Source organism: Podarcis vaucheri (assembly GCF_965113315.1).
Source record: "Podarcis vaucheri genome assembly, chromosome: 4".
NCBI lineage: Eukaryota > Metazoa > Chordata > Lepidosauria > Squamata > Lacertidae > Podarcis > Podarcis vaucheri.
The window spans coordinates 73,971,741-73,987,374 of NC_138762.1; the positions used below are offsets into that span (position 1 = coordinate 73,971,741).

General features: G+C 45.3%; 1 protein-coding gene across 2 annotated transcripts in view; it reads right to left on the reverse strand.

The window, feature by feature from the left end:
* The window catches only part of CD99 (CD99 molecule (Xg blood group)), a 32,023-nt gene extending 19,998 nt beyond the window's left edge, over positions 1-12,025 (reverse strand). Inside the window, exon 1 of one of the 2 annotated variants that reach the window (XM_082220174.1) lies at positions 11,725-12,025. In XM_082220174.1, the coding sequence (XP_082076300.1) occupies positions 11,725-11,788 (64 nt within the window). In that variant the 5' untranslated portion in view covers positions 11,789-12,025. The remainder of the gene's footprint in view (positions 1-11,724) is intronic. The other variant, XM_082220175.1, reaches the window with a different exon arrangement.
* Positions 12,026-15,634: the final 3,609 nt, after the last annotated feature.

The window sequence follows — 15,634 nt, forward strand, 5'->3', positions numbered from 1 at the left end:
CTGAAGCTGAGGCTCCAGTACTTTGGCCACCTCATGAGAAGAGAAGACTCCCTGGAAAAGACCCTGATGTTGGGAAAGATGGAGGGCACAAGGAGAAGGGGACGGCAGAGGACGAGATGGTTGGACAGTGTTCTCAAAGCTACCAGCATGAGTTTGACCAAACTGTGGAAGGCAGTGGAAGACAGGAGTGCCTGGCGTGCTCTGGTCCATGGGGTCACGAAGAGTCGGACACGACTAAACGACTAAACAACAACAACAAAAGTGACCACCCTACATGACTTCTGGGCAAGTTGTCTATCAATCCTGCACCCAAAACTAATCCATGGATAAGTGCATGACTGCATTCATGCTGGACCTGCCCCACCCTACAGCAACTACTACTTCCAGTGTTCAATTCCACCACGCATAAGGAAAATGAAATGGAGTCTAATAATGAGATGATCCAAAAGGCAGCAGCTTCTGTTCTAGCCTTATATGGATATCGCTGGCTGTGACATATTAATGTTTTTTATTGCTGTTATTATGATAGTGATTGTTTTAAACCATTGTTTTAAATGGCTGTAAGCGGGTGTCCAAAAATATTGTGTTCTGAATGGTAGTTAATAAATCCATTAAATATAATAATATAAAGGCCTGCTGATGAAAGCAGCAGGAATCAGTACAGTGGTTGGATTAACACATTATCAATTTTTATTTTCAGCCATAGACAGTCAATTAGGGTGCAGGTATGTGTGAAAAACCATTAGCATGTTGATAAGGTGCCTTGTTTTTGGTGGGTTTTCTCCTCCAACTCAAAACTAATGTTTAAAAACACATACGGTAACTTATTTCCTGTCCGGTTACCAATAGAGATTTATCAGGAAAGAAAGTGCTGGGTGGGATGAAAGTTCTGTTCTGATATTGGCAGATATAGCTTGCTAAACGACTATAAAGTGTGACTAAACAGCTCAACACCATTCAATTAAAAATAACATGGTTCCCAACTTTTCTTAAAAAATTGAAAGAACTTCTAAAAATCAGAAGGATAGTTGTGTTCACAGAAGGATCCCTTACACCTATGGAGAAGAGTCAGGATCCAGCCCAATGAGATCAACACCAATGAAAACATTGTGCCACCTTTTCAATAAACAAAAGCAAACGGCCATTTCAAATGACTGGGGGGGGGGTAATATTTAACCTCTCCCTCCTGCCCCCTTGCATTTTGATCATTTTTATTGTTGCGATTTTCTCCGAGTTTCATTTGTCATCTACAATCCATTTAGTAACAGAGGCACACCAAAACCACTGGGTATGGGATTTCAGAATGATGAAGTGGGGGACACCCTCCCCGCTAATGAGCAACAGACTGGAATGCTTTTGCCATATCACCTCTGAAAAACAGCTCAATAGAGAGATCTGGACATTTGGACACCTTTAAAGCAGAGGGACTGGCATACAAGCATGACTCATATGAGAATAACTGACAGCTTGCAACAGCATGAGTCATCTCGTGCTACGCAGAAATCTGTGGGCTACCCGATGAGGCAAAAACCCTGGCAGGATGTTTACACGCGCTGCCAAGCAGCCCTTTATAATTAGCTCTGCAGCAACATACCATGAAGTTGGGAAGAGTCAACGCTGCACTGCAGATTCAAGAAAGTGTACACCACACAGACTGCTTCTATCAGCACACTGCTCCAAGCTAAAAAGCTGCTGTTGTACTAATTTTCTGTCCAAGGAAAAAGTTATCTCAAAGCCCTTTTTAAGATGCAAGGGATCAAAAATGTACTGTCCGAATAGCTTTAAGTTAGGAATTGCCAAGCTTAGGAGACAAAGCTTTTTCATAGATTCAAGTAATACAACCGCAACTGTATCTACATGCTTTCCTATGAATCTGAAATCCCATGCCTCTGCTACTTCACTTTCCCTGTTTTTAACAAGTTACCATGCTGCCAGCTGCTTTTGGGTCTACACTAGGCTCCTTCCCACCCACCAAATCACTAAACTAATCTGTGTTACTTCATTCTACTGTGTCTTTCAGCAGTTCGAATCACTGCGTTTCAGGCCTTTTTTAAAGGAGGAGCCCAGCTGGGGCAAATGCTTAACTTTCCACACATACCGTATTTTTCGCACCATAGGACGCACCGGACAATAGGACGCACTTTGTTTTAGAGGGGGGAGAACAAGAAAAAAAAATCTCCCCCTCTCTGCTCAGCGCCCCTTCAGCGAAGCGGCAGGAGGCGCTGCACAGAGAGGGGGAGAACTTTCCCCCTCTTGTTTTCCCGCTCTAAAACAAGGTGCCGTTTAAGGTGCATTCAGGCGGCTACCTTGGAAGCCTGGAGAGTGAGAGGGGTCGGTGTGCACTGACCCCTCTCGCTCTCCAGGCTTCAGGTTCCTTTCGACCTGCTCTTTGGGGCTGGCGGGGGGAAGCCCACCACCAGCCCCAAAGAGCAGGTCAGGGAGCAGCGGAAAGGCGCAGCGGAGAGGCTCCAGCCGGAAGAGGGTTGCGGGGCTATGGCTTCTTTAGCCCCACACGCGCTCTCCCGGCTGGGGAGGTGACGCGGGGCTGTAGAGGCTCCTGCCATAGCCACACGTCACCTCTCCAGCCGGGAGAGCACGCGCGGGGCTAAAGCAGCCCCCCGCGACCCTCTCCCGGCTGGAGAGGTGATGCAAGACCACCTTCTGGGTTGGGATCATGAAAACATATCCCCTTTTTACCAGAAATCATTCCCCCTTTGGCATGCTGGCAGTTCACTTTACTGCAGAGGGTGAGGGGCGGTGAATGTGGGGGTGAAACATTTAATCCCTTGTCCACACTGGCCTGATCCAGATTGGGGCCTCATGTTGTTTTTTTGTGTAGCGACCAGTACTAAAAGCACCTTTTTTTTGGGGGGGGAGAAGCATGATTAACTTAATGTGTCCCCCTTCCAATGATCAGTTTCTTTTCCCAATAAGGCAGTAACACTAGCCAGTGAAAATTTACCCCAGGTATTTTGGGGTTGTCCTGTTTTAATCAGCATATTAATCAGCATAGTCCATTAACCCCTTTCTCCTTTCCTGCCACATCTCTAGGTAACCATTAGCTCAGCTGATATGATGGTGGGGGACACAGCCATTATCTTAATTATAGCCCCAGACAATAGAGGTAAAGAATATTTACGGTACTAGCTCAGCTGTAAGACAAACTTTATATTAGATATATGCAAAAGGAATGCTGTACTTTCCAAGTGAATGTAACATCTAAGTATAAATGGCTGCTCTCCATCTCAAAATATAGATGACAATCATTTGTTTAAAGTCAAACAATGGCTGCCATGGTCCCGACTGCCCAATACCAGAAGAAAGTAGAAGTTCCATGAGTTGCTCAATGGGAAATGAAATGCTGGTCTCTTGAAATGTCTTAAATTCAGCTATTTGATGGAGGGTAAAAAGAAATGTGCAATGTAACACATACCATATGGAATATTTTTTATGAACTAGCAGACAATATGAACTAGATGAACCAATGATCTGAATCAGTATAAGACAGCTTCTTGTACTCCTGTTGACTGTTGCCAGTGTTAGGAAAGAGATTGCAATTTGCAAAAGTGGCTAAAAGGGTCAGTAAGTACCACTGACAGATAATTAATGTGTTTGCGCAACTTAAGAGTCTCTTTGTGTGGGGAGTGGTGTTGGGGGGGGGATCACTGCTTTGAACTGTGAACAGCAAGTAGCCTTCTGGGCCTTAGGTTAGCTTTTCCAAAGTTAGAAGTGCCAATGCCACAGTCTGTCAGCCATGAACTTATTTTAAAAAGTTTGTACATCTCCCTTCCTCCTAAGAATGTTTAACTGCCTTGGCTAGACATAAGCAGTAAGGGAGCAGCCCAGATCACCCAGAGAAGTGTACTCCAAAAGAGGAAAGGACACCACCAAAAAGGCCTTCCATGGAAAATCAATTCTCAGGCAGGGTTCTATGGAGAAAGGCACCACCTAGTCTTGAAAAGCCATGTAAGGCTTTTTATATGTCAGAACCAACACTTTGAATTGCACACAGACAGATACAGGCAGCTGATGCAGTTGACACAAAAGGAGGAGGTATACTGAGTCCTATATAAACTAACTTCTGACATAACATAGTGTAAAATGTAAGAGCCCCACTGGAACATAACCAAGGTCCACCTTATCTAGCATTCTGTTCGCACAGTGGCAAATCAGAAGCATAGCACCATGAGCACTGAACACTGAACCATTACTAAATGCACTGTTGTGACTGGGTTAAGAGCACAGTACTTCTTTTGGAATACAGTTAGCTGTTCAAGAATCCTATCCTTAAGACTTTTCTGATACTTTAATGCAAGGCTAAACTTTCATAAATTAACACTTGCACCTCCCACAAAAAAATGAAGGCCATGAGGCATGCCAGACTGATTTGACTTATTCATCTGTAGGAATACTACCCAAAATTGATTGCAGCCAAGACCTTGACAACATGATTTGGGATTTCCCTCGTCTCACTGAGACTCATACTTTCGCATGGAAGGGGAATAACGCTGTCTCAAATGACTACCTTCAGCCTATAGGTTTTTTTTTCCAATTTCCCCATAGTCTATATTTATACTCCAATAATTTAGTAATAGTGATGGGAGTGCAAAATTTTCTGCAGAAAGATGTCCATTGCAAAAGTTTTATTTATTTACTAAATTTATATACCACCCTATACCCGAAGGTCTCAGGGTGGTTCACAGAACAAAATCAGAATATAAAACCACAAAATATATAATCAAAATAAAATCAACAACCCAATAACCCACCTTCCAAAAAAAACCTCCACATTTTAAAAGGGCATAGGATGTCCAAATCAACCAAAGGCGTGGTTAAAAAGGAACGTTCTTGCCTGGCCCCTAAAAGTGTATAATGAAGGCGCCAGGCAAACTTCCCTGGGGAGAGCATTCCACAGATGGGGGAGCCACTGCAGAGAAGGCCCATTCTTGTGTTGCTACCCTACAGATCTCTCGAGTTAATTGGTAACAAAGAATGGATGCCAATTGCAGATGCATTATTAGGCAAACTTGGTCATTTCAAAGGAGCTCTTTTGGGCTTTGTATACCAAATAAGGGCAAAACAGGCATGCTAACTAGATCAGTATTAGGACATCAGCAATTTTTCCACTACAAATTATCCATATTTGCACTAATTATTTTCAGGAAAACCTACACCACCATGTTGTAGTTAACAGGAATGTATCCAATAGTTTCACTTCTGTTAATGGAAGACGCTTCCAGTCATGGAAGGAGAACGGAGGCCCAACTATTTCACAAGGCAACAGAATATCTTTAAATCAAATCTGTAACTGTATCACTACAATCAGTTGAGAATGCAATAGGTTTCCAATTCTATCTTACTGGGTGTTTTTTTTTAATCTTTACAATGCTTATTGCATTGTGTGAGTGCCACCTGTCTTCCATGACGTCATGGAAGCCAAGGTTTCCCAAGTACTGACAAGATCCAGAGCTTCTTAGCTTCTCCAAGGCAGCTGCATTATGTGCCCTCCTCAGCCAGATGCACAGAAAGATACAGCACCTAAGATGATGCCCAGGCTTTTAACATGGCAGTCTTACCCACACTGGAGTGTGATACAGTTTCATTCTGGTAACACCAATGCATATCTGCAGACAGCACTTAATGCGAAGCTTGTGCTCATTGCTGACTGTAAGGTTCAGTGCTGAATGCCTCTCTCTTTATTTTCTTTCACCTGCCATCATCATCCATTGCTTCTTTCCCCCCTGGAAATGGGCTATATTCCTTGCACAAGTGGGGGAAAGGAATGAGGAGAGAGCAGGTGGACCATTTGCAATCCACAGGATAAACATACCCAGTAAACACAAAGCTGCTGGCAAAAGTTCAAGGTTTATTCAATAAGGGTTGAGGAAAACAAACATCTGGAATGAATTGCCTAACAGCTTGTCTTCCAACAAAGATGCTGTTTCTCCTTTTTGTTCTTTTGACAGCAGTTTTGTAGGGGAAAGACCCTACACCTAAAGCAGCTAATGCACTGCTGTTGCCTTGTGAGCTTACAATACCTGCATTTATGCTTTCATTTACCTGTACTATGGACAGGTGGCTGGATTAATTTAATTGCTGTATTTTTAGGATTTTTCCTACAATACATATTACTGCATGTTGCCAGTTCAGTAAAAAGGTAATGGTAAAGGGACCCCTGACTGTTAGGTCCAGTCGTGAACGACTCTGGGGTTGCGGCACTCATCTTGCTTTACTGGCCAAGGGAGCTGGCGTACAGCTTCCGGGTCATGTGGCCAGCATGGCTAAGCCGCTTCTGGCGAACCAGAGCAGTGCATGGAAACGCCATTTACCTTCCCGCCAGAGTGGTACCTATTTATCTACTTACACTTTGGCGTGCTTTCGAACTGCTAGGTGGGCTAGTTCAGTACTAACATATTTATACCCTGCTCCTCTTCTTTTATCCCCAGAACAATAAACATAAAATACAATAATGCTAATATTTCCGCTAAGCTGTCTTGTTTTAAACATCCCTGCACCAGTAAGATTCCCACTTGCTAACATAACTGGAACCTGATGCATAACCAGGTGGGCAATAGCTAAATGGTAAGGCAATCTCTGCTAGGACAAGCAGCTCACACAGTAATTCTGTGACGTGGGGCCACAACTCAGTGGCAGAACAAACTCTGCAGGCAGAAGGTTTCAAGTTCAATCCTTAGAGCTTCCAGGCATGGTTGGAAATGTCCCCATCCTGAAAACTTGGGTGAGCCATTGTGGGTCAGTGTAGGCCATGGATTGGGGAACTAAATGCAACTCCCCAAGCCTCTCTCCAGCTCTCAGGACTCTCCCCAGGCAGGCCCCCAGCAGCCATGCTTGTTGTCCATTTCAAGTGCTTTTGCCTGGCTGAAATGAGTCCTTGAACCAATGCCTCTTGCTGGACTGAATGGAGAAGTGTGCGCAAAACCCAGGCATTTTGTGGCTGGAATACACCCTACTGTACGAAGACAAGAGTCATCTCCATTGCCCTGCCATTTTGCCTCTGCTCCTGGCCACTGCTGGCATGCAGCCCCCAGAAGGCTGTCACGAGGGTATGAAGTCCTTGGGCTGAGAAAATTCCCCACCACTGGTGTAGGAATAGGCAACAGATAGATGGACTAGAGCTCTGACACAGTAGAAGGCATGCTTTCTATGTTCCTAACTGCTCCCATTCATCATTGCATTTTATTGCTTGGTCTCACTCCTAATTGAGGATTTTGCCTACAGAAGCAATAGACAACCATCTATGACAACTCGCACAACAGCTGCTCTCTATTCCCCCATGTTTCACTTGTCATACTGTAGTCTCATGAATAACACAAAAAGTCTCTCTAAGTATCCAGAGGAAGTGCTGCATCTTGCCTGTGCTTATACAGCATGCACATGCACTGGCAGGTTACCAGCTGACAAATATTAATTTATACTTGCCCATTGTTGCAAGGAGAAGTGAGAAAACATTTAATTGCAAAATGTTATGTGTGCAGATTACTTCCCTGCCAACCTACATGCTACTGTAGGACTCTGTTGTTTGATAGTTGGTAAGGAAATGATTAATATGCCTAACATAAGTGAACAGTCATAACAGTTCCAGTGAGGTGGCTTGCTCAGAGTGGTACATGTCACACAGAAGTTGGATCCAAGTACAGTACTTACATGTATGCAAGTCAGTTCTAAAATTGTTTATTGGAAAACTATAATGCTCACTTTAGGAGCAGGAAGATGAATGGTTTGGGCCGAGAAAGACTGTAAAGTTCAAGGCAGCCATCCCAAGCATATTACCCAGAAACAGGTATCATTGAAATCTAGATTTATGTCCAAATAAACTTGTTTAGGTGGTGGATAATAAACTATGGTATTAAACTTTTTTTAAGGTCTCTAATAGAGTAAGGATTCCCTATGTTCTCCTAACAAAAAGTAAGTGCATTTTTAAAACTTGGTCCTGTCACAGAGAACTATGCTGTAGTCAAAAAGTTGTGTCACTAGCTGCGCTGCCTAAAATGGGAATTTATCTGGGCCAGAATTCCAAAATGGAAAGGCATTCAAGGAAAGCTATTTCCCTGTCTGGTTAAACTTAATGCAATTAGAGCAAAACAACTGCACTGCTCAACTTGTTATACGTTCAACTTCAACATTGCTCAGCTGCAATGTTCAAGGGGTGCTTTTGGTCAAGTCAGTAGAATATTTTAGACTAACCTAACTCAATGGGTTGTTCTAAGGCTAAGAGACAAACTGAACATGATGCAAAGAGGAGGAGGCGTGTGATAGAACATTTTAACCCTTTGCTCTCTGATGCTTTTTCACCTCCACACACACAGTGTGGTGCAGCAACCCCCTCCGGCGCCTGGGGCAGACCACAGTTGCTGAGTTTGTTTAGGGCAGTCACTGATTTCAGGGATGGGAAGTGGTTCCACCTCCCCCTGCAGCACCCGAAATGCCCAGGAACCACTGTGCTACCTGCAAGCTCCCCTGAGGCACAGAATCACAGCCCTACCCCCAGGTACAGCAGCTCCCATGCCACGCTCCCGTCCTGCCCTATAGACCCCGGTGACACCCTTTGTTGTTGTTTAGTCATTTAGTCATGTCCGACTCTTCGTGATGCCATGGACCAGAGCACGCCAGGCACTCCTGTCTTCCACTGCCGTGACGCCCTACAGCCCCCTACTCCCAGTGCAGACCACTAACTATGTTATTGTCTACACATAGCTGCTTGTAGTTCATGGGGGGGGGACAGAATAAATGAAGCTAAACACAGCTCTAAGACAATTTGCAGATGTGCAAAAGCAGTAGAATGGAAAGGGTTAAAATGTTCCCCCCTCTCCCACAGGGCATTGCAGCTTGAGAGACTACTTTAGATAAAAAGAAAGAAAAATATCATGTGCAGCCTGAGCAATAACCAATGCTCTGATCTCCAAGGAAGAAAGTCCTGTTACAAATGGTTTTTAAAAAATAATGATGATTATGACAATGATGATAGAATAATATGCTGTAGAGAAGACAATTTTGTTCTTCCAGTACATCAGGGCTGCTTCAGACAAAGATTACCACTTAAGTGTGAATATATTGTCATACTTAAAACAGCACTATTAGATCTACTCCACCACATACAAGACCAAAACAGCTGAATACATCCTTCACCTATGGGTGTGCACATGTTTTTTCCAAAAACTGTGATGATTCCGGGGGGCAGGGTGTCCCCAGATGTCACAGGAGGATGGAATTCTAGCATCATGTGCACCCCCTCCCAATTATTGAATCACATAAAGGTCAATTCCCATCCTCATAATAAATATCTTCCAAAGAAGTCAGCTCAAATAATGTGACTAGCAGTCACAGTTAGTCCATAACTCAGGCTTCCCCAACCTCAGCCCTCCAGATGTTTTTGGCCTACAACTCCCATGATCCCTAGCTAGCACGATCAGTGGTCAGGGATGATGGGAATTGTAGTCTCAAAACATCTGGAGGGCTGAGGTTGAGGAAGCCTGCCTTAACTGGACCCGTTGTATGTTAATAGTCTGCTAATAATACTGCATTTTCTATACTCGTGGAATGGTTATTCCAAAGCCATGGAAAATCCTCCTTCAGTACCCCTGTCACTATTCAACAACAACATAGCTAAGCCAAAAGCAGACATAGGTTGCAATCCTAAATGCACCTATTATGGAGAAAGGCCCCCTAAACTCAGTGAGACTTCCCCCTAAGTAAACCTATATAGGGCTGCACTCTATATTGCCTTTCCCCCAGTGAAAATATACAAGTCCAAAGAATATTAGGTTGCAGTTAAGCCTACTCCATAAAAGTATAATAGATTTCAAGGCTACCTTCCTATTTGTTTAGGATGTTAATTCAGTGGCAAATAAATAAACGAGAGTCTGGCACGACCAGCCAACAGGAAGAATGAATTTCCACAAATACCCTCCAGTTCACACTTTACCCTAAGTTCCCACCCAGCCACCTTACTCAGCACCATTCGCTCTGCATCGGAATAGGCACTACCAAGTTTATAGTAAAGGTAAAGGTAAAGGTACCCCTGCCCGAACTGGCCAGTCTTGACAGACTCTGGGGTTTGTGCGCCCATCTCACATCTATAGGCCGGGGGCCAGCGCTGTCCGGAGACACTTCCGGGTCACGTGGCCAGCGTGACAAAGCTGCATCTGGCGAGCCAGCGCAGCACACGGAACGCCGTTTACCTTCCCGCTGGTAAGCGGTACCTATTTATCTACTTGCACCCGGAGGTGCTTTCGAACTGCTAGGTTGGCAGGCGCTTGGACCGAGCAGCGGGAGCGCACCCCGCCGCAGGGATTCGAACCGCCGACCTTACGATCAGCAAGCCCTAGGCGCTGAGGCTTTTACCCACAGCGCCACCCGCGTCCCATAAGTTTATAGTACCAGGTCCTTAAACAACTGGGGAAAGGCTCCATACAAAGACCTGTGGGCATGTCTAACAGGGAAGTGAAGCCAGAAAACACATACTTATCTAAGATCTTAACAGTGACATCTCTTTTGAATGTAGACATGATGTAGGCAGAATTCCCTCTCCTTTCAGAGCAAGCTTAAGGGGAGAAGTGGGAGAATAATTCCACAATATTAGGACAACACCTGGGTACCACAGGAGCCAACTCCTAGGGGCCAAGGTGTAGTCAGGATTTTTGTTGGGGGGGAGAGAGACCTTTGTTGGGGGGAGCAGGCCTATTGCGTGGCGGGGAGAACCTCAGTTAGCTATATATTTTTATTTCTATTAATTTGGGGGGGCAGCTGCCCCTCCCTGGCCACCCTTGGCTATGTCCATGGGCTGCCCCCATACTTGAGGGGGCCAGGGCCCCCCAAGTTGATGGGCACTGCCATTCAAATAGTGTGGGTGTGCCCCACCATGTGATTGATTGGGCGGGGCAGGGTTTACCTCCCCCCCCCCTATATTTTATTCAACATGGCATCCCTGTGGGTGTGATCCTGTCCATGTGGCCTAAAGATAAACCATCAGCATATTCTTCTCGGAAGTGTGTCCCAGACTCTAATGTTTAATTGGGTTGTTGTTATTATTATTATTATTATTATTATTATTATTATTATTGCCCACTATGTTTTCAGTTGTTCTTATTTTATCTGCCTTGTGTCCCTATCAGGGGAAAAGGCAGGGTGTCCCTAAATACATAACAAAAACAACTTGCTTACAGCCCAATTTGGGTCAAACGCCTGTCACCCCGTTGCGATTCCCACTCCCCCCCCCCAAAAAAAAAATCCTTCTAGGATCCATTTGAGCAGTGATTTTTTTTCTGGAAAAAAAATGTTTAGGGGTAGTCTCATTTGGATTCCAGAAAACCACCATTTTATAGTTCGGATCGGGGAAAATAAATGCGGTAAATGGACAAAAGGACAAAAAACCCACAAAAATTTTAGGGGTACCCCCAGAAAAAAAAGCCCTGCATCTGAGCCGGAGACTCTTTTGGTAAGCCGAGCCTTCGAAGAAGAGGATGTCCTCGAGGATGTGCAGACGGGCTTCCCTTCGCCCGCTCCTCGAGGCTGGCAGCACAAAGGCGGCGGGCAGGGGTGGGCGTCCCTTCGGCGCCTCCCGTCGGGGCGCGGCTGCTGCTGCTCCCCTTTTCCTGCCGCTCTCCCGGAGCCTTTGTTCGAGCTGGGGGAGAGAGGGACGGGCAGCGCCCCGCGTCGAAGGCTAGAGGCGCGCGAGGGGGAAAGGGGCCGAGCAGCGCTCCTTACCTCGGCCGCGTCCCGCCAGCAGCACCAGCGCGGCGAAAGGCACCAGGAGGGCGAGTCTCGTCATGGTCCCGCCGCCGTCGACAGCTGCTGCTGCTGCCCGCCGAGACTTGAGGACAACTTCGCGGCGCTGCCAATCCCTGCTCGGGTCCTTTCCTTGTTTCCCCCCCTCCTCTCAGAGGATGGAGCGAGCGACCCCGTTTCCCGCGAGCTCCCTTCCTCGCCCTCTCCGCTTCAGCTGCAAAACAAGCGGCCCGCAACTTGCAGCCCCGCAGCCAAAAAGGGGACTCGCAGCCGCGCTCGCTCGGAGACCCGCCCCCGAGGAGAAGGGCGGCCAATGCGGAGTGGGCTCCCAGCGCCGGCAGCCAATGGAAGGAGAGGCGAGGGAGAGCAACGCCCACCCCGGTGGCCAGGAGAAGACACCAGCGTTGAGTCATGCCCCGAAGTAATAGGAAACCCGCGGGCAGCCGCCGGCTCGGGTGTGGCGCAGCTGGGCTTTCTTCCATCTGCGAAGGGAGCCGTGTGTGGAATCGCAGGCCTGCTGCTCAGATCACAGCGGAAGGGGCCCGGATTTGGCTAGAGATTTGGCTAAACGGAGAGTTTGGCAGGGCTGAGGTGGGCAGGCCAACGGGGTCATCTTGTGTCCGCATGTGGCGGAAGGGATGGCTGGGAGATCCCGCCGTTGGCTTTCGCAGAGGCTCGGGTTTAAATCCGCCCTTATCTCCAGAGTTCACACGCGCAGCCTGAAATGTTGGCCTGATGATAAACTTGGGAGGAGAGAACCACGTGCGCGATCTTCAGCTGGTTGTCGGAAATGCAAGATATAAATGCAATACATATGATAAGCCATTGTTTGCTCTCTGGATGTTGTGAGGGCAGGCCAGCCTTATATATGTTGTAGCCAACAGACCCATCGAATAGAATGGACATGGCTAACTTAGGGTCAGTTATTTCAGTGAGTCTACACTGACCCACTCCATTTAGTTGGACACAACCCTTTGAGACAACCTAGTAGTGATAGATCTGTGAGGGATGCTTCACACAAGCCAGACATCTCTTCAAGTGAGGATGTTTGAACCTCTTCTGGCAGGTTACATCTAGCTAATATAATAACACAGACTGCACATGCTTAGATCAGAGGTGCTGTCTTAGTAAAAATAGGTATGGGGAATTTGTCCTTCAGATGCGGCTAGACTACAACCTCATCATCTCTGAGTACTGGCCATTCTGACTGGGGATGATGAAAGTCAGGAGTTTGGAAACACCCGGAGGGCCAAAAGTTCCTTAGCTCTGGAAGGGGGGGGGGAGCTAGTCAAATGTGGTCTTAATTTATGGAGTGGTTGCTAGTGAGCATTGCAAAGTATTGTTGCCTGCTAGGCATCATGTCTTTGAATAGCACTGAGCTATTTATTTTATTTCATAAAATATATACATCACTTGATTGTAAAAAATAGAATAAAGCCTCAGAGTGGTGGCTATGGGCTCTCCTCTGCACAGACAAGGTGCAGAGATATTTTATACTATAGAAAGTTACAAATATTAAGTTTCCTCATGAATTGAACTTCAAAAATGATTATTTAGTGGTTACTCAGGGTTTTATTTCTCCAGCTCCACGAGAACCTTGGTGTGGGTGGTGTTTTTGTTTGCGCTTAACAATTAAAATAATTCCAGAGTTATTTGTCACCAGCTAAGTTTACTGGACTGTTACACTCTGACCCAACCTTTCTCCCCTGCTGGAAAGCATTAGACAGAGTTTGTGCCAGCATAATGCAAGGATCTCCCTTTCCGCACTATGGATTTAAAACAATGTTTTGTTTGGCAAAAGGCAGGCCCATGTGTTTTATTCCCATATTATTTAATGGGTTTATTTGCCAAAATTTGTTTCCCACCCTTCCTCCCGAAGGACTGCAGGGCAGCAAACACACCCACAATTAAAAATGAAAAAACTCTCTAAAACAGTTAAAACATTCTGAAAAACAACAACAGTTACAGTTAATATGATCTTTACATACATGTCTGCCTTTCCGAAGGAGAAACCCTCTTATATCAGCTTGTTTGGGAGACCTAAGGAGGATAAGACTATCAATGGCAACTAGCCATGATGGAAATGCTTTTCCTCCATAGCTGGAGACAGTAATGCTTCTGAATACTAGTTGGTGGAAACCACTAAAGGGGAAGAGTTTGCTTATGCCTGAATTCTGCTTGCAGTTTTCCCACAGGAGAAAAGGAGGCTGAACTAGATGGACCATTGCCCTGATCCATCAGGCTCTACTTATGTTTGTATTGGGAGGAAAATAGAATGGGAGTTAAGTTTGTATCAGAAATGGCGAACCGTGTAGTCATACACAGTGTTTAAACAGCGTGTTTCCAAAACTTGGCACAATGGAATTTAAGCCAAGGAAGGAACAACTCAGCATTAACTACTGAGCTGCAATGAATCACTTGGTATGACTAAATGTCACATTGTTGTCATTTGTTTTTGTCAATCTTCAGCATTTTTTTAAACAGTTAATATTGTATGAAAAAAGTGCCAAGCTGTTGGTCGTTCCTGAAACAATTTTTGTTTTCTCCTGTGAAACCTGGATGTGTTTCTAAATCATTTTTAATATTTGTCACCCTTTTCACCTCATCTTCTCTTTTTCTCTTACATGAAGGACACATTTCATTATCACATTCAGTGGTATCCTAGTCCAGAACAGTCTCAGCTAACAGATTCCTCACGAACATGAAGCTAAGATGGGCTTTTAAGTAGCTACTTGCTTATTTGCCTGCGTTGATTAGAATCTGTTCCAGGTAACCAGGCAAGCAAACAGAAAGGGAGCTGTTTTAGTTATTGTTCAAGCCATTGATTGTGCCCACAATCAACACAAATTGTTTATTTATTTAATAAATGAATCCAAGGTAAGTTCAACGCTTTACATACAAAATGGTCCCCAAGCTTTGGAACATCCTGTCATGCTAACCAGGCTATTCAATTAATTGCTCAGGTCTATCTCCCTCACACATACACCTTCATCCTCCTTCACACACCTTCTGAGACAATTGTGCTGCCATAATCAGAGTCAAAATAAACTCGTCTGCACCTGCTCTCTGTCTCCTTCCTGCAGGACCTACTCCACTGAGAGTGACTGAAAGCAGTGGTTTCCTACCCTAGAGAACTGAGATCCAGGAGGAAAGAATCAAGCAAAGTTGCTCAGTGGTTGCATCATGGCAGCAGTAATGGCAACAGAGCTGATAAACATCCTGGAAGAATGGGGGAAGAGGTGGGGGGCGGGAGAGAAGGTAAAGGAAGTGCCTTTGCCATATGGGAAGAAGCATCCACTAGGGCCTTGACAACCCTTCAAAATGTCAGGAGAGAGCGGGAATGGCACAAAATATTCACAAATATGAGTGAATGGTCTTCACAACTGAAGCTGCATCCACACTAACCTGTTTGTAGCACAGAAACTGATCTTGGTATGCAGCCATCCACAACAACACTGGGCAAGTGTGGGTACACCCCACATTACCAGAACTGCATAAAACTGTTTTCTGATAGACACACTGCAGGGTAATGCAGCAATTTTTATTTCCAGAATGAAACCAGTTTCTCAAGAAGTACTTTTCAGGGCAAAAGAAACGTGTGCAATAGATCTCTGGATTGTGTGTGGAATACAGGCACAAGCTCCTGTGACTTCCTTTAAGGCAGCTTTGTGTGTCTCAGAGAATCAGTTGCCTGTTAGCTCCACAGGAGATACCATATCAAATCTATACTACCTATCAGTTTTTACAATGTTCAGTATAATCTAATTTGTCAGAGCTTATCTTTGGTAAAATTATCCATCCTGCTAAAGTTTCAGAGGGTCATTGCTATAACAGAAAAGTCAGGTGACAACGTGGAATCAGTGATAGCAGCCGCCCTCTGGAATGCTCT